General features: G+C 43.1%; 2 protein-coding genes across 4 annotated transcripts in view; one reads left to right on the plus strand and one right to left on the minus strand.

Annotated features, from left to right (window-relative positions):
* The first annotated feature begins 11,666 nt into the window (after positions 1-11,666).
* On the plus strand, positions 11,667-12,643 carry SCAND1 (SCAN domain containing 1). The gene has a single exon (XM_042980494.1). The coding sequence runs from the start codon at positions 11,849-11,851 to the stop codon at positions 12,386-12,388; it is 540 nt and encodes a 179-aa protein (XP_042836428.1). The 5' UTR covers positions 11,667-11,848; the 3' UTR covers positions 12,389-12,643.
* A 992-nt stretch (positions 12,644-13,635) lies between these two features.
* Positions 13,636-23,142, minus strand: part of PHF20 (PHD finger protein 20) — a 169,954-nt gene continuing 160,447 nt past the window's right edge. For all 3 annotated transcript variants that reach the window (XM_007073632.3, XM_042980477.1, XM_042980479.1), the window contains exons 17-18: positions 21,342-21,525; positions 13,636-16,200 (exon numbers count right to left, since the gene is read on the minus strand). In XM_007073632.3, the coding sequence (XP_007073694.1) occupies positions 16,058-16,200; positions 21,342-21,525 (327 nt within the window). In that variant the 3' untranslated portion in view covers positions 13,636-16,057. The remainder of the gene's footprint in view (positions 16,201-21,341; positions 21,526-23,142) is intronic.

The raw sequence follows: 23,142 nt of genomic DNA on the forward strand, positions 1-23,142 counted from the left end.
GAGATGCCCCAGAGTCCTGGCAGGAAGTAAGGCTGAGCAGGCAGAGGTCACAAACCAGCCACCCATGGGCCAAATTGGGCTTGCAGACTGCTTTATTTGACTCACATGGTATTCTGGTTAAAATATCATTAAAACTTAACTTGGTTATCTTTAGTTGGGGAATGGGCTCTCTAATTCACCAAAGTCCTCACCTCACAAAATCGTGTTAACTGCCAGGCACGTTACCTATTTGCAACCCCTAATATAGGATCTATACGGCCTCTTTCAGGCCTAAAGTCCTTTGACTATATAACCAGTGGTTGCAAAATTGTGGTCCACAGGCCATAACTAGCCTGCTGGCTTGTTTTGATAGTTTTGAAAAATTTTGAATTAGTTTGGGTGCCTGGCTGGCTCTGTCAGTAGAACATGCAACTCTTGATCTCAAGGTCATGAGTTCAAGCCCCAGATTGGGTGTAGAGATTACTAAAAATAACATCATTCAGAAATGCAAAGATGGTCAATAGAGAATCCATAATCTGTTAACGTGGCTAAGGAGAAAAATCATCTTATCTTCTTCATATATTTAAAAACTTTTTGAAGAGGTGTCTGACTGGCTCAGTGGGTGGAGTCTGCAACTCTTAATCTCGGAATTCAAGCCCCATTGTTGGCTGTAGAGATTACTTAAAAATAAAAGAAAAAATATTTTTTTAAAAAAGAAAGAATTTTGGGGTGCCTGGCTGGCTCAGTGGGAAAAGTATGGGACTCTTGATCTCAGGGTGGTGAGTTTGAGCCCCACACTGGGTGTAGAGATTACTTAAACAAACAAACTTAAAAAAAATTTTTTTTTTTAATTTTTGAGAGGGCCACACTAATGAACAGGTCACTCTTGTAGACAAATAGGGCTCCAATGTGCCAGGACCTTAGTAAAACTGCACAGAGCATGCTTCAGAGCTGTCCCATTGGTTAAGGGCTACCCTGGTGGCATTCACTCGCTAGCTTTTCTGGACCGAGCAACCCATGGCCAGAGAAAACCCTCAGCGAAGCTGCTTAGAGTAGAAAGCTATCTTGTTGGCCTGTGCAAAAATGGCAAGTCAGGGGGTTAGAGCCAACAGAAAATGCCTGGGGCTGCAGGCCCCTGGGAGAGCTGGCAGAGTTCCAAATTCTCCCAAAAAGGTCAGAACACTTGAAGACAGACCCAACAGCATCTTCTGTAGAACGCTGGTATGGTGAGGGCTGGGCTCTGCGAGCTTCCCTGGTGCCACTGGCATGTGGCAAGGAGAGCAGGGCATGTGGGCTGACAGGGAAATGCACACAGGCCATTTTGCAGCCCTGCAGCTGCCAAGCTCTATCTGCCGGAAGAGGAAAGAACTAAACCCATTCACTCACACAAAACCTGTCAGAAGGAGCTTTGCTAATGACCCTAAGACACTTTCTGCCAGTCTGGAATTCTACTTCAGTCCCTTCTCCACGCTTACCTCCAGCAAATGGCTGGTTCAGAAAGAACTCACTTCATTTAAAGGGGATTTATAATTAAAATAAATAAATAGCACCAGACCTATATATTACAGAAAAGTGGGAGAAGGAGGCAGGGAGCAAGAAAAACAAATGGCAGATAAAAGGCATGCATCAGAAAAAAAATTAACATGAAACAGATGATAATCATGAACAACAAAGAACTCAAAGGGCTTAATACATTTTAAAAACAAGAGTTTGAAGCAAAGGTGCAGAGAGTTCAAAGAGATGATGAAGCTACTGGAGGAGATGGCATTGGCAAAGGTCAGGAAAGAAGTGTTGTTTTGTTTTGTTTTTTAAAAAAACCCACCTCAGAATTGAAGATAATTTCAGAAACATCAAAAAAGGACGCTAGCCTTGCAGAGGTCAGGATCGCATAAAGCAAGTGAAGGAGTTGTCAATGAACAATTAAAATGGAACCAAGAAATAGCAGAGCTAACAGGTATGGAGATACACAGAGAGAGTGGAAGGGTTAAGTACATGGGTTTCTTCTACTTTTATAGCTGTAAATCTCTGTTTTTTAAGATTTTAAGTAATCTCTATATGCCAACATGAGGCTCAAACCTACAACCTCGAGATCAAGAGTGCACCGACTGAGCCAGCCAGGCCCCCCTATAGCTGTAAATCTTAAGACGCCTTTTAAACCTGATAAACCACGAAACAGATGTATAAGCATATTTAAAGATATAAAGGGAACTAACAACAATAATTAAAAGTGGATGGGAAAGAATGAGAAAAAGAAGTATAACAATTATTCTTTTGTGACTTGAATTTTATACTGGGTGTATATATATCTCACCTATTAAAATGAATGCATCAATTTAAAAATTTTTTAATTTATTTATTTTGAGAGAGAGAGACAGAGACAGAGACAGAGAGAGAAGGAGAAAGAATCCCAAGCAGGCTCCATGCTGTCCGCGCAGAGCCCAGTGTGAGGCTTGAACCCATGAACTGTAAGATCATGACCTGAGCTGAAACCAAGAATCTGATGCTTAACTGAGACACCCAGGCTTCCCCCCGTCAAATTTTTTTATTAAGTAAACTCTAGCCCCAATATGGGGCTGGAACTCATGGCCCCAAGATCAAGAGTCGCATGCTCTACTGACTGAGCCAGCCAGGCACCTGTGAATATATCAATTTTTAAGTAATAAAACAAAATCAATGCAGTACAACACAGCTCCTAGTAAAGCACCACACTATAAACAGGTTCAGTGAAAACTAGAAACTGGGAGGGTTGCAATTGAATAAAAATAAATGAAAGGAGAAGATAGGGAAAGGATTATAAAGTATCCAGGTTTCTCAATTTACATTGGTTTATCACAAACAATAATTACTAATAACTGAGTTAACTGCAAACATAATCCAGCCAGATTAAGCACCCTAGACCAGTTACCTCCAGTTCATCAAAACATCAAAAGATCTTTACCCGAAGATCAAACACATTTGATAAAAAAGGTTATCAAAAAGAAATTAATAAAGTCAGTAGAGAGATTAGGGCAAGCTTCCTAGACTTCATAATAAAAAATAACACACACACACACACACACACACACACACACACACACAGGAACATCCTGGGGGCCTTTTATCCAAACCACCTCATTAGCTGAACCTGCTTTCTCTTCACCATGATCACAGTTGGCCTTCTGAAATGATGTATGTAGTGTGTGGTGAGTGTAAATGAAATGATTAGATTACTAAATCTTTTGAAAATATGAATGTCCTGTCTACTTGTAACTTACCTTAAAAATTTCTATTTAACACCTCACATTAAGAAAATAATGCAAAATAACAACTGTTGGCAAGGATGGGGAAAAACTAGAACCAAAGTGCACTGATGGTGGGAATGTACAACGGTAGAGCCACTGTGGAAAACAGTACGGCAGCTGCTCAAAATTAACCATAGCATTACCATGATTCAACAATTCTACTTCTGGGTATATACTCAGAGGAATTAACAGCAGAAACTCAAAAAGATATCTGCATACCAATGTTCATGGCAGCATTATTTACAATAGTGAAAAGGTAGAAAAACCCAATGTCTGTTGACAAATGAATACCAAAATGCACAACATACATATAATGGAATATTCCTTAAAAAGGAAGGAAATTCTGGGGCGCCTGGGTGGCTCAGTCGGTTAAGCGGCCGACTTCAGCTCAGGTCACGATCTCGCAGTCCGTGAGTTCGAGCCCCGAGTCCGGCTCTGGGCTGATGGCTCAGAGACTGGAGCCTGCTTCCGATTCTGTGTCTCCCTCTCTCTCTGCCCCTCCCCCATTCATGCTCTGTCTCTGTCTCAAAAATAAATAAAACGTTAAAAAAAATTTTTTTTTAAAAAAAGGAAGGAAATTCTGATACATGCTATAACTTTGATGAACCTTGAAAACATTATGCTAAGAAGCCAGACACAAAAGGACAAATATTGTAGGATTTCATTTATATGAGGTTCCTACAAGAGTCAAATTCACAGAGACAGAAAATAGAATGGTGGTCTCGGGGGCTAGGAGGGGTGAATGGGGAGTTATTATTTAATGGGTATAGAATTTCAGCTGGGGAAGATGAAAATTTGCTGAAGACAGATGGTAGTGATGGCTACATGACAATGTGAATGTACTTAATGCCACTGAACTATACACTTAAAGATAGTTAAAATGGTAAATTTTGTTTTGTAGATTATACCACAATTTTTCTTTAAGTTAAAAATAATAATGTTCCCCTTTTCTCTCCATTCCTAAATGATTGTCTAGAAGCCATAGGTGGGGCCAGCCATGGTGGGCATCTGCCTGGGGGGTGAAGGGAGGCTGTGGTGGGATAGCAAGTAGCACTGAAGCCTTGGGCAGGGTTGGGGGAATGGAAGCAACTACAGAAGACTAGCTACTTGTAAGAGGATAGGTCAAAGAAGACCTTGAGAGCCAAGTTTCTCTCTGTTGAAGAAGGGAATTAAGTGTATGGAAAGGGAGAAAACTGGAATAAACCCCCTGGCGTTAAACTTGAGGTAAAGTTGTTGGTGTGAACTCATGGATTTCTACAGAGAGAGAGAGACAGATGCAGAAACAGAGATATAAATATACGTGTGTGTGTATATATATATATATATATATATATATACACACACACACACACTGGTAAAAACACAAAAATTCAACTGAGTAAATTTGAAGATCTAATTGGCTTTATCAAACAATTCATAAATCATGCAGTACCTCCTCTAGCAAACAGAGATGCTTTGAAGAGTTATGCAAAATGGAAGGGTTTCACAGAGAAGAGGTGGGGCAAGGAAGTCATTAGCAAAAGAAAGGTGAGAGTTCCTGGGAGGAAAGTAAGAGTTCAAGATGATCGCTTCTCATTGGCTGAGCCACAGCACTTCCCATTGGCTGGGTTTGTTGCTGGGCCAGAATTATCTCCTTTCCTTTTGCCCAGGTAGTGAAGTAGTAACACCTTCCCTATGGGAGATGGAAGATACTTGTCCTCCAGTTTGGGGTAACTGGCCACAAGTGGTTGGGTGAGAGCTCCCCCTACTGGCCTTTCCAACTCCAATTTTAGTTGAGGTTTCCTTTACTAACTTTCGGGGTATATACATGCATGCTTACATATACACATACATACACCCTAGCTCTGTTCATGAGGGAGTCATACATATACGCATGCATGCATACATACATACACCCTAGCTTTGTTCCTGAGGGAGCCTGGGAGCAGCAATTATTCCAACAGCAACGAACAAACCCAGTGTCCAAATCCTGGTTTCTAAACACCATTCTCCACTAAAAGAATAAAGGTTTCTTGGAGAAATGGCTGATTCCAGAGCTGGGATGGGGAAGGTACAATGTGCTTAAAACTAAGGAAAATTTCAAAAAATGATGGCATATGTCAAAAGGATACAAAAGGACATGAGCAGGTTCCCACTGGTCAAATCCAGGATAATTTGAGCATCAGAATGAATAATGAATTCCAGTGGTAAGCAAGATGCAGTAATCCCATTACAGCCTCTCTCCCTCGTCTCTTACAACTAAAAACTTTGGACAAAACACAAACAGCAACTAACTTGGGACTCTTACAAGTAAATAATGGCAATTGTACTGGGGGGTTGGTAGTAAAAAAGAAGAAACAGGGGCTCCTGGGTGGCTTAGTTGGTTGAAAGTCCAACTTCAGCTCAGGTCATGATCTCACAGTTCGAGGGTTTGAGCCCCATATTGGGCTCGCTACTGCCAGCACAGAGCCTGCTTCGGATCTCCTGTCCCCCTCTCTCTGCCCCTCCCTTGCTTGCACTCTCTCTCTCTCTCTCAAAAATAAATTTTAAAAAACAAAACAAACAAAAAAAAACAACCAACCAACCAAACAAATCCCATTGGGGGTGAGTTTCCAGGTTTAATGAAGTAACAGGATATAAGTAACTAGACAAAAATCAATTGTATTTTTATATACTATCAAACAATTAGAAACTAAAAATGTTTAAACAATACCACTTGTAGTAGCACTAAAAACACAAAATACTTAGGTATAAATATAACATAAAATGTGCAGATTCTGTATGATGAAAACAATGAAACATTGATGTAAGAAATTAAAGAACACCTAAATAATACCAAACCTGGTACCAGTTCCTTTGCATATATTTCCTCATTGATTCTTCAGAGCCATTCTGTGAGGTAGTTACTACCCCCAAGCTCAGAAAGAGTCTGATTTATCTGAGCCATATTATAAAATAATTCATAGCAGCTTTATTTGGAATAACCCCAAATTGGAAATAATGCAAATGTCTTTCAACCAGTGCCAGGATAAGCAAGCCATGGTGTACATCCCCACTATGGATTATTACTCAGCAATAAAAATGAACAAACTACTGACATACGAAACAACCTAGATGAATTAGATGAATCTCCAGGGATTTATTCTGAATGAAAAAAGCCAGTACCAAATGGCTACTTACGGTATGATTCCATTTACATAACATTTTTTGAAGTGACAAAATCATAGAGATGGAGAACAGATTAGTGGTTGCCTGCAGCTAAGGATGGGGGGCTGTTAGCGGAGAGGAATGGGTGTAACTATAAAGTGGTAGCAATTATAAAGGGATTGTCAGAGCCAGACCCGAAGACCCGACTTTTACTGCCTACCTGCTTGTACTCACCAACCTTTGTCCCACATTTTTCCTTAAGTTCTTCTTTCCAGCTTATCTTTAATTCAGGCGAAAGACCCCAAGGGGCATAACATCCCTGTGGTGGGAACAAAAACTAACCCTCAAGCAATAACAACTTCCTGGACAAAGAGTTGCAGCAGGCCCAGATCACCCAGACCAGTCTGAACACAATCCTGACTCACACCTGTGCAGATGGACCATGGGGTGACCAACTGTTACCTTCACCTCACTATAATACTAAAATCTTGGGGCACCTGGATGGCTCAGCTGGTTAAGCGTCTGATGTTGGCTCAAATCATGACCTCACAGTTCATAAGTTCGAGCCCCACGTGAAGCTCTGTGCTGACAGTGCAGAGCCTGGAGCCTGCTTCAGATTCTCTATCTCCCTCTCTCTCTCTGCCCCTCCCCAGCTCGCACTCTGTGTCTCTCTCTCAAAAAATAAATAAACAGGAAACAATCAGCAAAACTAAAGGCAAGCCGACATAATGGGAGAAGATATTTGCAAATGACATATCAGATAAAGGGTTAGTATCCAAAATCTATAAAGAACTTACTAAACTCAACACCCAAAAAACAAATAATCCAGTGAAGAAATGGGCAAAAGACATGAATAGACACTTCTCCAAAGAAGACATGCAGATGGCCAACTGACACATGAAAAAAATGCTTAACATCACTCATCATCAGGGAAATACAAATCAAAACCACAATGAGATACTACCTTACACCTGTCAGAATGGCTAACATTAACAACTCAGGCAACAACAGATGTTGGCAAGGATGCGGAAAAAGAAGATCTCTTTTGCATTGTTGGTGGGAATGCCAGCTGGTGCAGCCAGTCTGGAAAACAGTATGGAGGTTCCTCAAAAGACTAAAAATAGAACTACCCTACGACCCAGCAATTGCACTACTAGGCATTTATCCATGGGATACAGGTGTGTTGTTTCGAAGGGACACATGCAACCCCATGTTTATAGCAGCACTATCAACAATAGCCAAAGTATGGAAAGGGCCCAAATGTCCATCAATGGATGAATGGATAAAGAAGATGTGGTATATATATACAATGGGGTATTACTCAGCAATCAAAAAGAATGAAATCTTGCCATCTGCAACTACATGGATGGAATTGGAGGGTATTGTGCTAAGTGAAATTAGTCAATCAGAGAAAGACAAAAATCGTATGACTTCACTCATATGAGGACTTTAAGAGACAAAACAGATGAACATAAGGGAAGGGAAACAAAAATAATATAAAAACAGGGAGGGGACAAAACAGAAGAGACTCATAAATATGGAGAACAAACTGAGGGTTACTGGAGGGGTTGTGGGAAGGGGGATGGGCTAAATGGGTAAGGGGCACTAAGGAATCTACTCTTGAAATCATTGTTGCACTATATGCTAATTTGAATGAAATTTTAAAAAATAAAAAGTAAAATTAAAAAAAATAAATAAACAAACAAACATGATAATACTAAAATCTCCACTCAAGGAGGAGCACAAGCCTCATTTACATAATATACACTGCATGTATAGGCGTGGATCCTTAAGGTGCATGCACAATCTTATGCCCACCTCTAACATGTGATGACAAGGCCCTCCTTATCTAAATATTCATCCTAACCCCAAATAAAAGGAATCCATTCATCTTTGCTTAGGGAGTCACAGCTTCAGAAGTTATTACCCATGATCTCCTTAGTTGCTGCAAATAAAGTTTACTTTGTGAGACTACTCTACGTGGTGTGGTCTCTGTGATTCATTAAAAGTCAAACTCACTTTAGTTTGGTTACAGGATTTTAGTGCTCATCAAATGTTTCTAGATATTGATTGTGGTACAGCTGCATGATAAAACTGCATAAGCCTGCATACATATACAAATGAGTACTTATAAAATTGGTGAAATCTGAATAAACTCTGTGGCTTCTATCATTGTCAATTTCCTGGCTTTGACATTGTATTATGGTTATGTAGGGCATTACCACTGGGGGAAATTGGGTGAAGTGTGCATGAGACCTCTCTGTTCTATTTTTGCAACTTTCTATGAATCTATGGTTATTTCCATATAAAAAAAATGTATCCAGGCTTCTATACCACAACCGTCAACAGTACACCATCAAAAGACACCAGTGTCTGAAAGAGTATGGGAGTCATATTAGAGCTCCCCTGCAGAGATGAAACCAACTGCTTGCCTCTTTCCTTGATTCAACATTTCCTGAGAGTCAACTGGGAATTCGGCCTTGTGTTGAAAGCTAAGTGATAGGAGATGCATCATTTAGGATCCCTTCCCAAGTGAGCTTCCAAACTAGTGCTAATGAAAAGGCCTAATATGGTAAGAACATTGTACTACAAGTCAAAAGAATTCTGTTCTCATGGAAACACTTACTAGTTTTTTTAGTTTGGACCAATCCATTTCCTTGTGGTGCACTGACTTCTTAACCTGGAAAATTCAGGAGAATGGAACACATATAAATATATTTTAAACTTAACCTGGGCCCTGTGGGTGGGTTCAAGGATATCTGGAAACCACCTGAAATTATATGCAGATGTACGAAAATTCCAGAAGAGATACTGTAACTTTTTTTTTTTTTTCAGATTCTGGGGGCTTACTCACCCATACAGTTCAGAATAACTGAATCTAATTTTTGGATTTGATGTCTAAGGTCCTTTCCATTCTAACATTCCATAATTCTAGCAGATCTCCAAGATCTCTCCATTTCTAATATTTCATTATTCTAATAGGGATGCAAGGAATGGACTAGAGATCTAACATTCTGTGATTTCACGGACCACAGAGTTCACTCCCTTTCCTGAGAGTTCAAGGATTCAATTTTTCAACATGGAACTCTAGGCTGTCTATGATTTAACTTCCAAATGACCTTCCAACCTCAGCTTTTATCCCTTTCCCAGACCCTGGCCACTCCCTCCTGTAGTCTAAAGTTTCCACAAAGTTTTGCTCCCATTCACTCTGTGCCTCAGCACTGGCAATGCCTTCTACCTAGAATGCCCCTAAATCCACCCTTTTTCTTGAATCTCAATTTAAAGTTCTCCTCCCCAGTAAAGTCTTCCATGACTCTTCATCCTTGCAGCAAGGTTTGATGTGCTCTCTTAGCCCTGGATACTGACTGCCTGTTACCACCCAGGGAATAGGACTGTTGGTTGGTTCACTCAGGGCAGTGAATCAAAATGCCAAGGGACGAGGCAGAAGTAAAGGTTTGAAGCTAGTAGGCCTAACAAACTCTACGCCTCTGTTTTCCCACCTCTGGAAATAAAGAAAAATATCACCTTTAAGGAAAACAACATGAAAGCAATAGTAAATATAAACAGCATTCTGTTTCAGAGACAAAAAGGAGTGGTGGGGATTGAGGCCATCCAGGACAGGCCTGAGCATCTTTGTCTAAAAGAATGCTACTCAGCTCTAGGTAATTGTTGATTGGCAGGAATGTGGGTGGGACCAATGTGTTCAGCTCATCCACTTTCTCACAAAAGCCAGAGATCAGATTTGCATGTGAAATCTCCCAATTTTAAACGTCAATAACTAAAAAATATTCAAGACCCACTACATGACTTTCAAGGTGTTTAGGCTGTGAAAACTGTTCTGTGAGGATCCACTTCTACCTATCCAAGAGAGCACATCCTATGGGGGAGGCAAATTTTCTATCAGGGCTGCTGGTGTATTGCAAGTTACAGTAAACAGGCCCACTCCTTCTGCACAAAGCAGATACAAAACCCTTCACGTGAGGCTTCTGTCTCTGGGCCTTAGTTTCCCTCCCTGTGAAATGGCAATACAAAACATAATTGTGAGTCAGCTGTCAAATAGAATATATCACTTACTGAAGGGTTGTCAGAGCTACATGCTTTTATATGCACTGTCTCGCTGAATTCTCATGATTTCTGAGGTAAATTTTATTACCTCCACATCTTAAAGATAAAAGAACTGTAGCTCAGAAATAGCAATCTACCTAATGAAGTCGGTAACAAACATTTAAAAAGCCCTTTCTTTCCAAGGGCTTTAATGATTTAATCCTCTCAACAAGTCTGAAGTGGGGGACACCACCAAGGCAGCCGCAGTGCAAACCATACACATAATTTAAAATTTTCTAGTAGTCACATTTAAAAAGTAAAATGACACAGGTTAATTTTAATAATACACTTTATTTGACCCAACATACGCAAAATATTATCAACCTAACATGTTATCAATGTAAAAAATACTGAGATATTTTACCTTTTTTTTTTTTTGGTACTATATCTTCTTGTGTGTATTTTACATTACAACACATCTCAATTCCGACTAGCCACATTTCAAGGACTCAGTAAGCCCATGCGGCTAGTGGCCACCATATGGGGCAAGGCATCTACAGTCTATTTACTAATCTTAATGTTAAAAGCAGAACAGAGGCACTTGTCCCCTGGTTTCAAAGGACACGCAAAAAATAATTATGGCACAGTTCTTGAGCATACATTTTGTGCCATGGCAGGGGCAAGTCTTACTATGTGTGTTGGGGATCTTCACACACCCTTGTATTTTGTCATCCTGTCAATAAGGCAAGTGCCACTACCCTCCTCTTTTGAGGGAGAGAGGACTTCCCCGGGTCGAGACCTTCCCTAGTGCCCGACCTCTGTCCCGCCATCCCGCTCCCGCCACCGGTCGGAGGCCGGCCCCAGCGAAACCGTGGCTCGCTATCATCCTAGTCAGGGTCAAGTAAGGAGGCGTGCAAGCAGCGGTAGGTGCGGATCACCTGCGGGCCGAAGTGGATAAAGACCCCTCGGAGCTCCTCCTTCTCCTCCGGCTCGTCTTCCTCCCTCTCCTCCTCCTCAGACTCCGACTCCTTTAACTGGTGCTGGGAGGAGCCCTCGTGAAGAAAAGCCCAGCGCACGCCTAGCTCGCAACGCCGCCGCTCCCCCGTCACATCCACCTCCTGATTCGACTCGCTGACGCTAGGGGGCGCCGCTTCCGGGAGCTGGGACTCGGCTTCCGGGCCCTCTGGCGCCGAACTCATCCTAGAAGCTAATGGAGACTTCCGCTTCCGGCAGCCTCGAGTCTTTTTGGGGAGTTGGTGAGCTGGGCGCGCTGTCGGCCCTCCCCCGCCCGCCTGCCTGGAGGCCTTGTGGGATGGGCCTTGACGCGCGAAACGTCTCCCTCCTCAGCCAGCTCCCGCGCAGACGCAGTGCTGAGCCCACGCCTGCGGAACAAAGGGTGAGGTCCGGAGTTAGGAGTCATGGCTGCGACGGAGCCGAGCTTGGCGGCTGCTGCGGGCCTCAAGTCGCCGCCAGAGGAGGAAGAAGGAGCCGGCCTGAGCTCAGGTCCGGAGCGTAACTTTGCGGCGTCCTCGTCGAGCCCTAAGGCCCTACCGTCTGCCCCCGAACCCTCCAGTCCCAGCGCCGCGGTGTCTGAAGGGATTCCTACGCCTCCCGCGGCTGCCTCCGCGGCCCTCGAGCTGCCTCTGAGGCCCGCAGCCTTGGACTCCCCGCCGCTTGCCGAAGCCGCTCCGCGCTCCCCTCCACAGCCTGGCGGCTCCCGACCCGGCCCCGAGACGTTCCGCCAGCGTTTCCGGCAGTTCCGCTACCAGGATGCCGCAGGCCCGCGGGAGGCGTTCCGGCAGCTGCGGGAGCTCTCGCGCCAATGGCTGCGACCCGACATTCGCACGAAGGAGCAGATCGTGGAGATGCTGGTGCAGGAGCAGCTGCTCGCCATCCTGCCCGAGGCGGCGCGGGCTCGGCGGCTTCGCCGCCGCTCCGATGTGCGCATCACGGGCTGAGCGGCGGAGCTTCGGGCGGCCGGGCTCGGGAGTTCTCTGGACTGGGGCCACTGTCGAGTCCGGGGGCTGAACCTGGCTCTCCGTTACGCGTTCCTGAGAAATGACTTTTGGGCAGCTCCAGTCGTCAGATATGTCCCTTTCGTTCGTCCTTTACTAGGTTTGTTTTCCCGAGCCTATTTACTTGCGACCTCCTTTTTGGCTGGTGGCGAGGCCAAGTTGGGAGCCCATGAGAATAAAGCCTTTGTTTTCTGTCCACTTGGCATTTGCTCGTTTTGTGGGATCATTAACGTGTTGGCTAGGCCTGGGCCTCCGCATCTGGAAAATTTTTCTCCTCGCCTCACAGGACCCCACTTGGGATTCCTTTGTTTAGTTGGGAGTCTACGGAAAGAGGGTTTTAACATTCTGGGTTCCGTATTCGCCCCGATGTCACACTAGAATATGAAATTTGTTTTCCTACCTAAAAAGGTAGTGGAAAGTGGTTGTGGCAGGCAAAGAGCAATTCGGCCATCAACCTGCCCTTGGGGCACGGGCTTCCCAAAAGACCCAAGCCAGAGGGCTATTTTAGTGTTTAATGCAGGTCCTTTTGGAGAGCTCCTTGCGAGCTTTGGTTTAAGCCTCCAAAGTGATTCCTGCCATATTTTAGGCCCCTAAGATTTAACAACTGGTGTGAACTAACGAATTATTTTATTGCCGGTTCTACTCATTTTAATGTCTCTCCAACTGCCTCCCTTTATTTTTTTTTAATGAGCAATTGCTTAGAGAAGAATTTGGCAACATTGTAATTCACAAGCTCTGTTGTGAAATCTTAAAGCCTCCTCTTCCTGAAGTCTTGTGCCCACCCAGGAAGGAACTAATTGGGGTCTGTAGGCAGTTTGGATTGGCCTCAGAAAGGTCCCAATTGCAATGGGCGCCATCTCTTAATATGAGGAAGGCCAGACCTATCTTCCCTTCACTGCTCTCAACAATTGTAATTTAATAAGCCTGCAGCTCACACCACAAAGCATGAGCCAGACTGGGTTAGAGGCTGGTGTAGGGGCATTTTACTTTTGAAATTATTAAAGACCCTTAGATGAATTCAAAATTATTTTGCATGCTTTCTTGGAATTTAGGATCTTAAGCTTGCATTTGCCTCCCTGCAGAAGATAAATCTGTTTACAGTGTAAAAGCAGACTTCCTTTAAAAAGTAAGGTTTATAGAAAATTATGTAATGCACATTAAAAGGGTACAGAACTTTATAGTAAACATGATTGAAACATAGCAACAAAAACCTGTTTTATTTTTTTCCAAATACAGATACAGAAGTTTGCATGTTTTGCAAATATTGCTTCAAAGCAACATTTCTATATACAGCGCCTTCTGTTCTAATAGCGCGTAAACATAGATATGTATCCACAGTGCAATGTTGGCTCATCAAGGGTCCACCTTGCATAACACCATTTAAAGAAACAAAATGATTAGTCAAACCAGAACTGTTTTTGTCAAGGCAATTTTTTATAGGTGGATAGTTTTTCTCAAAAGAAAACTTAGGTAGTGTACGTATTTCTAAACGGTAACAGTAATCTTTGCAAATAACAGTTTCCAGTGCTCCAACTTGGGGTTAATTCAACTTGACCCAGGAATTGGGGATGGAGCCCCTCAACATGGCTTTAAGTTAGAGAAGCACATTGAGGTTATCAGAACTTGGGAGTCATCCCTGCTTTCCTAAGGACAAAAGTCATGATGAGTGAAATGGGATTATTTCCTTTACAAAATTTAAACAATAGACCCAGTAACAGCCACTTGGCAAAATTAGGGTAATTCAGTTTCTGCTTCCATTTTTGAGAAAGACAGGAGATTGACTCCCTTAAAGTTGTAGCTTCTCCAGATGTGATGCTCAAATGTATTTTCAGAAAACAGAAATCAGTAATCTAATAATACAACAGTCATCATACCTCACAGTTGTGGCTACAGAAAATCATCCTGTTTCATCCCTTTTCAGACACACAATTCTATAATGTGGCTGTCTGATAAATTATGCAAAATATAGATGTCATGCACACTCCTTGAACATTTCTTCCCCCACCAGAAACGCCAATGTTAGCAATGGGAAAGAGCCTCTTGTAGAGGAATCACGTCAGCTTTACTACAGATGTCACAGCCACACGTATTCCCTCTGATGGATAAGCTACAGCAGGTCAACTGGTCCTAAATTCATTTTATATCAAATGGTGAAGAAATCACTGGACAGAGCATTCCCTGAAACAGATTTTGGTACAGAGGCCTTCAAGACCACAATGACCTATGTGCCTTAAAGGCCTAATCATTCCGAAGGTCGCTGGAGATACTGTCATTGCTATAGAGATAATGGCTACTTCACGTTTACATAGTAAATATTTGCAGCATATAACATTACAGATTCATAAACCCATAATTAACTTGTGAGTGTTAATGGACAACTGTGCTTTGATTTTTGCCTTTAGTGATAAGTAAACTAAATGGTGAAAGGGGTCATTTCCTCAAAGCATGGAACGTTTTCTTTAACTTTGTCTAGCAAGGAAAAACAATATAGCAATTACAGGTGGAACAGTAACCTGCAAGACTAACAAATATTGTCTCAAAAGGTACAAACTGTACCTGGACCTTAAGCAGCATAATCACCTTGACCTCACAAAAAAATATAAACAGGAAATCTAAAGTGTTAAAGTATATTAAAACAATTCTGAAAACGTCAACTACTGAACATACACCCTTCTGGGAAGGAGAAAAGCGGCACATGTAGAATCTGAAGTTTGTTTACAACAATATAAAATAAGGTAATTCCCCAAACCACATCCTTTGTAACAAATCTTTACAGTGAAAAGTGTTCAAAATTTTGGGAACCATTTTTTGGACATTAAATAGAACTGGGAAGCTGTCAATATTAAGAAGTGGGTAGAAAACACTGTCCTTCGGGTTCCAGACCCTGCCTGCTTCAGTTTGGAATTCCTCCTAGATTATTACAGCGAGATTCTAGTTCCTCCACAGGCTGTATGGGCTCTGATACAAAAGACACAACCCAGCCAACTCTGGGGTAAAAGCATACAAAACTTGTCCCCGGTACCATGAAGTCATGCAAGACATGTGGTGAGAAAAGTGAAGAAGAGTCCTAAGGAGAAGGCAGGGCGGCCAAGGCCTCCGCTCCCTCCCAACCTCCACAGAATGTGAAGTCACGACATTCTCATGAAGCTGGAACAATGTAAATGATGCCTGCTGCCTAAATCCATGCCAGGTAGAAACCAGAAGGTTTGGCATGTGCCCCACCCTGACAAAAAAGTCAATTAAATAAGCTGCAAGTTGAATTTACAACTGTTTCCGACTAAACTTTTTTGGCTCTCATTCCATTTATCAGTGGCACGATTTCAAGTGAAGTTTGTGCAAAAAGACTCACTCACTCTCCATTCAACGATGTGCACAGAAAGGAATCCCAAGAGTCTATTTGCCACCTTCTTGGTAGGCTTCAAGATCAGAGTGCCCTGCCCTCCAGCAGCCAAAATGGCCCCTTTGTCCAATGTCCATCACACCCCTGCCCAGATCCCTGAAGTCAGTCGGTGTCACGTGCATTCGGCATGCTAGGTTTATTTATTTAAATATGCAAAGCTCCTCCTGCAGGTGCCCCAGGACTGTGCCCCCACTAGTTCTGGGTGCCCAGTTTCATGTTGAGCAGCAGAGTGCGATCTGCTGCACCTTGCCCAGGTCCATCAGCAGCTGCTTGATGCAATGTTTGAGCTGCGGAAGCCTGGCCAGCGGCTCTGGGGGCTCCAATTCCCCAGTGTAGTCCAGCCAGCTCTCCAACACTGTAGGCAGAAGAGAGAGAAGACCCAGTGAGTTCCCAACACTTCATCTGTAAGAACATCAGCAAGAATCTCAGCACCCTCTCCCATCTACTACTCATAGGGGGCAAGGAAGGAGGACCACTCAGGTGACACTGACTCTACACCCTCTCTACAAAGTATTACCCCTAGGACAAGGTTCAAATGCTTCAGAGCAGCACAGTCTAATAGAACTTTCTGCAGTGGAAATGGTTGATGTCTGTGTTGTCTATACAGTAACCACTAGCCACATGTAGCTAACTGAGCACTTAAAATCTGGCTGGTACAACTGTGTAACTAAATTCAAATTTTATTCAATTTTAATTAATTCAATAGCCACATATAGCTAGTGACTACTGTATTAGTGTAGCTCTGGAGTCTAGAAGGCTTTAAAGAACCCACCCCTCTCAGTGTTACTCCCCATTCTTTATAAGGCTTTCCCTCATTGGACATCAGAGAGCCTAATGTTTTAGAGCCTAATGTTCCCGTTAAGAAAAATAAGAATCTAGGGGACGCCTGGGTGGCTTAGTTAAGCATCCTACTTGGTTTTGGCTCAGGTCACGATCTTGAGGTTTGGGAGATCAAGCCCCGCATCAGGTTCTGTGCTAGACAACATGGAGCCTCCTTGGGATCCTCTCTCCCTCTCTCTCTGTCCCTCCTCTGCTTGTGTGTACTAGCACATGTGCTCTCTCTCTAAATACATAAACTTTAAAAGAAAATTTAAAGAAAAAAGAAAAATGAAGATCTAAAGGGATTTGAAAAGGTCTATTTTTATCACTATAAGCTCTGATTTGCTTCATATTCTTATCATCAGTAGCACAGAATACTCTGGTTTTATTTTCTAAGTATTTAATGTAAGATGTCCAATTACTAATGATCTTGATTGTATTGGTTCAATACCTAAAAAGCTGCCTTGCCTCTGAGAGCAGGGATTCCTCTATAGAAGACGTTTATTCTTCCCCAAGCCACTCCCTGAAGCTCAGGCATTTGGGGGAGAGACCACATTGGAACCATACATCTTTGACATGAAGCCAGCCCCTCCAGGGAGGCCCTGTGCTCACCCTAGCTTGCCTGGAGCCTTTCTAGTTCATAAATCAACCTGTACTGAGCATTTTCTGGACCCTTGAGCCAAAGGTACAGAAAGAGCAAGATGCACCCAGTGCCTGTTCCTCATGTAGCTTACAGCCTCACACATAATCCTTTTCCATCCTCAGATTTGGCTCTCCTCCTTTCTTCCCACCTTTCAAAATTCTTTGTTCCCTATAAGTTACTTCTCAAAGAAATCTTCCCCAACTCTACCCCCTAAATCTGGTCGCTGGGTTAAGAACGCTGTGCGATCACATGTTCTCCTCCTCTGGAGTACTTACCATGGTTTATAATTATATGTAATGGGATAATTTAATTAATACCTACCTCTACCAAAAGATCAAGCTCCATGAGGGCAGAGGCCAAGTCTGCCTTGCTCACCACGATATCCCTAACACTCAATTATGCCTGAAACATAGTAGGCACTCAACAAAGGCAGTGGGAACGGCCTAGCAAAGCGCCCCACTGACTGCTTGGGCTTCACAGAGCTCACCTACCACCCTCTGATTTCTTGTTGGTATTTGGGGATTCCAAGAAGGAGAAACGGTCCCTCCCCTTCATCCCAACAAGTACAAGGACTTGAAAATAAGAAAAATAAGACTGCCTTCTCAGACATGAACTTGAAAGCCATGAGTAAAGGATCAAAGTCATGTGAGAGTACTAGTGACCTGCTGAGCAAGAAAAACTCCATGGTGACCAATTTCAATACATCAGTAAGTCTTTAAGGAAAAAAACTAGAAGGGGGCACCTGGATGGCTCAGTCAGTTGAGTGTCCAACTTCAGCTCAGATCATGATATTATGGTTTGTGGGTTCAAAACCCACACTGGGCTTATTTGCTGTCAGCATCTGAGCCTGCTTCGGATCCTCTGTTCTCCCTGCACCTCCCTTGCTTGTGCTCTCTCTCTGCATCCCTCAAACATAAACAACAACAACAACAAACAAACAAAAAAAAAAAACTAGGAGACAGGGGACTGCTTAGCAAAAGGGCATGAGAATAAACAGAATAAATGGAGAAAGAGGCCAAAAGTCAATGCCAGAAGAGCCCATCTAGATGAGTGTAGAAAAAAGGCAGTCAGGATTCGCTGCATCAATTCCGACAGAATGTCAGTCAGTCCATCTGTCCTTGACAAGATGATCCTACAACTGCTGAGAGATCCCTCTTATGGTCTTGTAACTACTTCAGATCTGGTACCAGGTTCACCAAAGACATACCTCAACACTATGGTGACCTGGGAGGCAACACCAGACTAGATGAGTCTAGGCTACTCAGTATTCTCTGAGCTTAGTGAAGAGGAGGGTTTAGAGACCCTAAGGTGGAAGCCTTCTCTCTAGATCTGCAGGACTGAAGACCAGACCCAGAACTGTATGTATTAGTAGCCACTAGTATCTTCTCTGGAGCCCAACATCCAGCAGGCCAGTCTTCTTTCTGTACTGTGTTCTGGACCATCACCCCATTTCTCTTTTAAGGAAGCTCAACAGCTTCTCAGCAATGTAATGATTCTAAGCAATGCAGGAGGTCACACAGGTAAAGTTTCATTTCAAATACACTCTCTCAGACCATCTAGATAGAGGCCAATGCCCCTTAAGGTAACATTTTTTTCTTAAAATAGTATTGCTCATGCTGGGGTGCCTGGGTGGCTTGGTCAGTTGAGTGTCCTACTCCGGCTCAGGTCATGATTTCGTGGTTCGTGGGTTCGTGCCCCGCATCAGGCTCCGTGCTGACAGCTTGGAGCCTGGAGCCTGCTTTGGATTCTGGGTCTCCCTCTCTCTCTGCCCCTCCCCCACTCATGTTCTGTCTCTCTCTCAGAAATAAACATTAAAAAAAAATAAAAAAAAAAGTATTGCTCATCCTAAAAGATTCAATATTTTCATGATCATTAAAAATCTTTTGTTTACAACTGTTTACACTACTAAATTATTAAGCTATGGTTAATACTGAAACAATAACTTTTTTTTTTTAATGTTTTTATTTATTTTTGAGACAGAGACAGAGCATGAGCAGGGGAGGGGCAGAGAGACAGCAAAACACAGAATCTGAAGCAGCCTCCAGGCTCTGAGGTGTCAGCACAGAGCCCGGACACGGGGCTCACACTCACGGACTGTGAGATCATGACCTGAGCTGAAGTCGGACGCTTATGAGCCACCCAGGCGACCCAATAACTTTTTTAAAGTATAAATTAGTCAATATAATAGCTTACAAGGCTACTTCTTAAAAGGAATACTGTATCCAAATTCTTATAAAAGCTCACTTTATCTTAATGGTATTTGGATGAACTGAAGAGTTGTCTCTACTGTAGCTGAAATAAAATAGGATTCTAATAAAAATACAATAGAAAAGTCTGTCTGAATAAAGTCTTTAAGAATTATAATTGATTTTCACACTTCAGAGCCTGGAGTTTCAGAACAAGAACAGAGTATGTGACCCCAGATCAGCAGGACACACAAGAGGCCCTCAAGCAGGTCAGAGAAGGGAGTCCAGGCTTATCCTCCTCACCACAGTGGCCATGAGACTGGGTGGAAGCAGCAAGTCAGTGAGTAAGAAGTGGGTAAAATCTGGGACACCTGGGTGGCTCCGTCAGTTGAGCGTCCGACTTTGGATCAGGTCATCTTGCTGCTCATGGGTTGGAGCCCCACATCAGGCTCTGTGTTGACAGCTCAGAGCCTGGAGCCTGCTTTGGATTCTGTGTCTCCCTCTCTCTCTCCCCATCCCTGATCCCACTCTCTCTCAAAAATAAATAAATCTTAAAAAATTTTTTTAAAAAAGAAAAAAAAAGAAGTGGGTAAACTCTGATGTCTGCTCTAAGGCCAGGCTCCTCTGGCAACAGAACATTCTCCCTGTTTCCACAGTGCTAATCCAGGGACCCAGAACCACTCCTACTGCCATTCTCTCAAAACCCATAATTTCTAGTCTGGCATTTAATCCTCTTTTAACTAGCAAATAGCAAGGTTTTCAGACAGTGGCATCAGTTACAATTCTAAGGAACCCAAGAAAACCTTTTAGGAGTAAAAGAGACAGAAACACTCCCCCTTCAGAAATGCCCTCAGAAGGGACCCTGAATTAGTCTCCCATTCCTAGTTCCTCAGGAGTGCCTCAGAGGCAGGAAAGAAGCATAAAGGCATAGAGTTCTCACTTTCCTCCAACAGGGGAACCCTTTCCCAGTCAAGCCAGTCCTTTCGTCACCCACCGAGTCACCCCCTCTCCAGCAGAAAACCTCACTCTCTTCAAGGCTCCACTTCACACCCAAGACTTCCAGAAAGCCTTCCTGTTTCCCCTCACACACTTCTTTGGCAGGGCCTCAGCCATACACGTGCCCTGACCTATGGGCCCTCATGACTCTAGCTCACATAACATATGGTATTTTTCTGAGTTATTTCATGAAAGTAGTTTTATGCCCCCAATATAGTAACAGTAGACAATATATTCAGAATCCTCAAACGGAATATTTATTTTTAAATTTGGCTCCATTTTAAGATTGAAACAAAAAAATTAAGAAATAAGTGAACTATCAAGAAGGAACTCTATCTTCAAAAACCAAGCTGGTGACATTCTAGGGATCAAAAGTCTGAACTTGATCAAGTTTATCATGACAAGGCCCATCTGTTACCACTAACACCTGGGAGAAATACCCAGGGGCTACCCAAAGGACTCAGTCAAGTTCTTAAATCTCTACTGATAAAGAAGAAAGGCCTCATTTTAGATTTTATGAAAGGCTGAAATAAAAGGTTTCTTCAGATTAATCCTCAAAGACATCCAAAACCTCTACTAAGTCAAAGTTGAAATTCCTCACAGAACTTGGTTGGCAAAGGTTTGCTCAGATCGCACACGGCCTGCAGAGAGTCCAGGCACTCTTTCCCACTCTGCTTTGAGGAAGGCACTGGGTAAGTGAAGGAGGCCTCCTGATATCACACAGACCTTAGCAGTGCCTGGTAAATACTAAAAGTAAAGCTTGCCCATCTTGAGAGAAGGATGGGGGTGGATGAGACCGAAAAGAAAGGAGGCAAGAATACAGCTATCTGTGGAGAGCCAGAGGAGTCCTACCATCCAGCTCCTTCTCGATGGAGTCCATCCTATGTGTGACTTCATCCTGAAGAGATTCCACATGGGTCAGCAAGTTAAACTGCCACTGGTGCTGGGAGCTCAGCAGCCCCTCTCCTCCTCTGTCCAGCAGCTTCCGAGCCGGGGCTTCCTCAGGTAGGACCTTTTTGGAGACATATTCCCTCACCTAGGAATGCAATGGCATTTAAGTTACTGAGTGGAGACAGTTCCCAGTCCCTTCTCAAACAGCCAGTGTTTGCAACCATCTGAAAAACCAGTTGCAGCTTGAATATTCCAAACCTCTATCTCCTTCTCCTCCTGTCTTGCACACCAGGCAGAAGCATGTACCAATCGCAAACACCATAAGGCAGCACGGGCCTCAAGGCCTCATAGCTGCTTCCCAGTGACTGGCCCAATGCCCCAGTCTGAAACAGGCCTCACGGAATGGCTCTAGAGCCCTGAGGTTAGAGTAGAGCAGGGTGGGTGCAGACAGGGGTTAGTATGTTAGTTGGCAGGAATCAAAGCAGTGTTAAGTCCTCGTTCCATGTCCTGCTGAATGTGTGAGCCTGGATTAGTTCTTCTGCCTCTCTGAGCCTCTGTTACCTTACAGGAAAGATGGAAATAGTAAAACCTATTTTAAAGGTTCATGAGAATGAAACAGGATAAGGTTTATAAAACACAGTGCTGGCTTAAGGTCAGCTTGCCATCAACGAAAGAGATTTTTAATCATAGTTGTCTTGCTTAGGTCCAGTATTTTCTCATTTTTTTATTATGGGGCAGCTATCTCTAGGAAATCTGTCTAGTCTTCAGGATCACAAACTTTCTCTGGGGTTTGTGATCTCAACCATTCATTCATTCATTCATTCATTCATTCATTCATTCATACATTCATTCATTTGAAATGAAATACGGCCTAGCTAATATTTATTTAGAGCTGACTATGCAAAGCTTTGTGCTGAGAGCTTTTCACAGATACACTGCACAATAATGGAGAGGACACAGTCACTGGCCTCTCCCACAGGTAGGTGAAGAGACATATCCAAGGAGGTAAAGTGACCTGCTCATGTATCACACAGTACGCGTCTAAGCTCAGACTTGAAACTGGGTCTCACGAGCCTTGCCCAGCACTGTTTAGACACTGGCAAGGACACAGGCTGAATGAGGTACAATGCCCGCCTTTGAGGGGCTTATAATCTAGGATGCCCCACTTGGCAGTATGTACTAACACATCTAAAGCTGGTGATGCCAACCACAGGGTAAAGTCTGAAAGGAAGGATAACAAGGATGGAGAAGCTCTCCAATTACACAAAGCCCTACTGACCAACTGAGGACAGGGCAGGATAACACCAGTGAATAGTTAAAGATGATAACACAAGCAGGACAACAACACAAAAAGGCTCTAGAAGAGCATGACTTAAATAACAAAAAATTGAGAGGTATTCTTGGGAAAGGTGATGAAAGCAGCAAATATTCTGATGAAATGGACTGTTCTTATGTCAAGGCTACAAAGTTAAATGTCAAAGTAAAGCTATCACAAAATTGTACTGAAAACCTTATTTTTAACAAAACACTTGGCTCATCCTTTGCTCATGCTAAGAATCAGCAGCAAGGTGGAATTACAATGTAAACCCTGTTAAGGAAAAAACTCATTTTCCTAACTTACTTCCATTTATCAAGTGCCAATCAACCCTTTTCTCCTTGCTTCTTCCCACCTCCACCCCCAAACCCTAGTGATTATGTGGTTTTGTGGACATTTCCTGCAATCAATGGTCTCTGGTTTACCTGGTCTCTCCTGCCTTTGCAC

Source organism: Panthera tigris, chromosome A3, assembly GCF_018350195.1.
Source record: "Panthera tigris isolate Pti1 chromosome A3, P.tigris_Pti1_mat1.1, whole genome shotgun sequence".
Taxonomy (NCBI): Eukaryota; Metazoa; Chordata; class Mammalia; order Carnivora; family Felidae; genus Panthera; species Panthera tigris.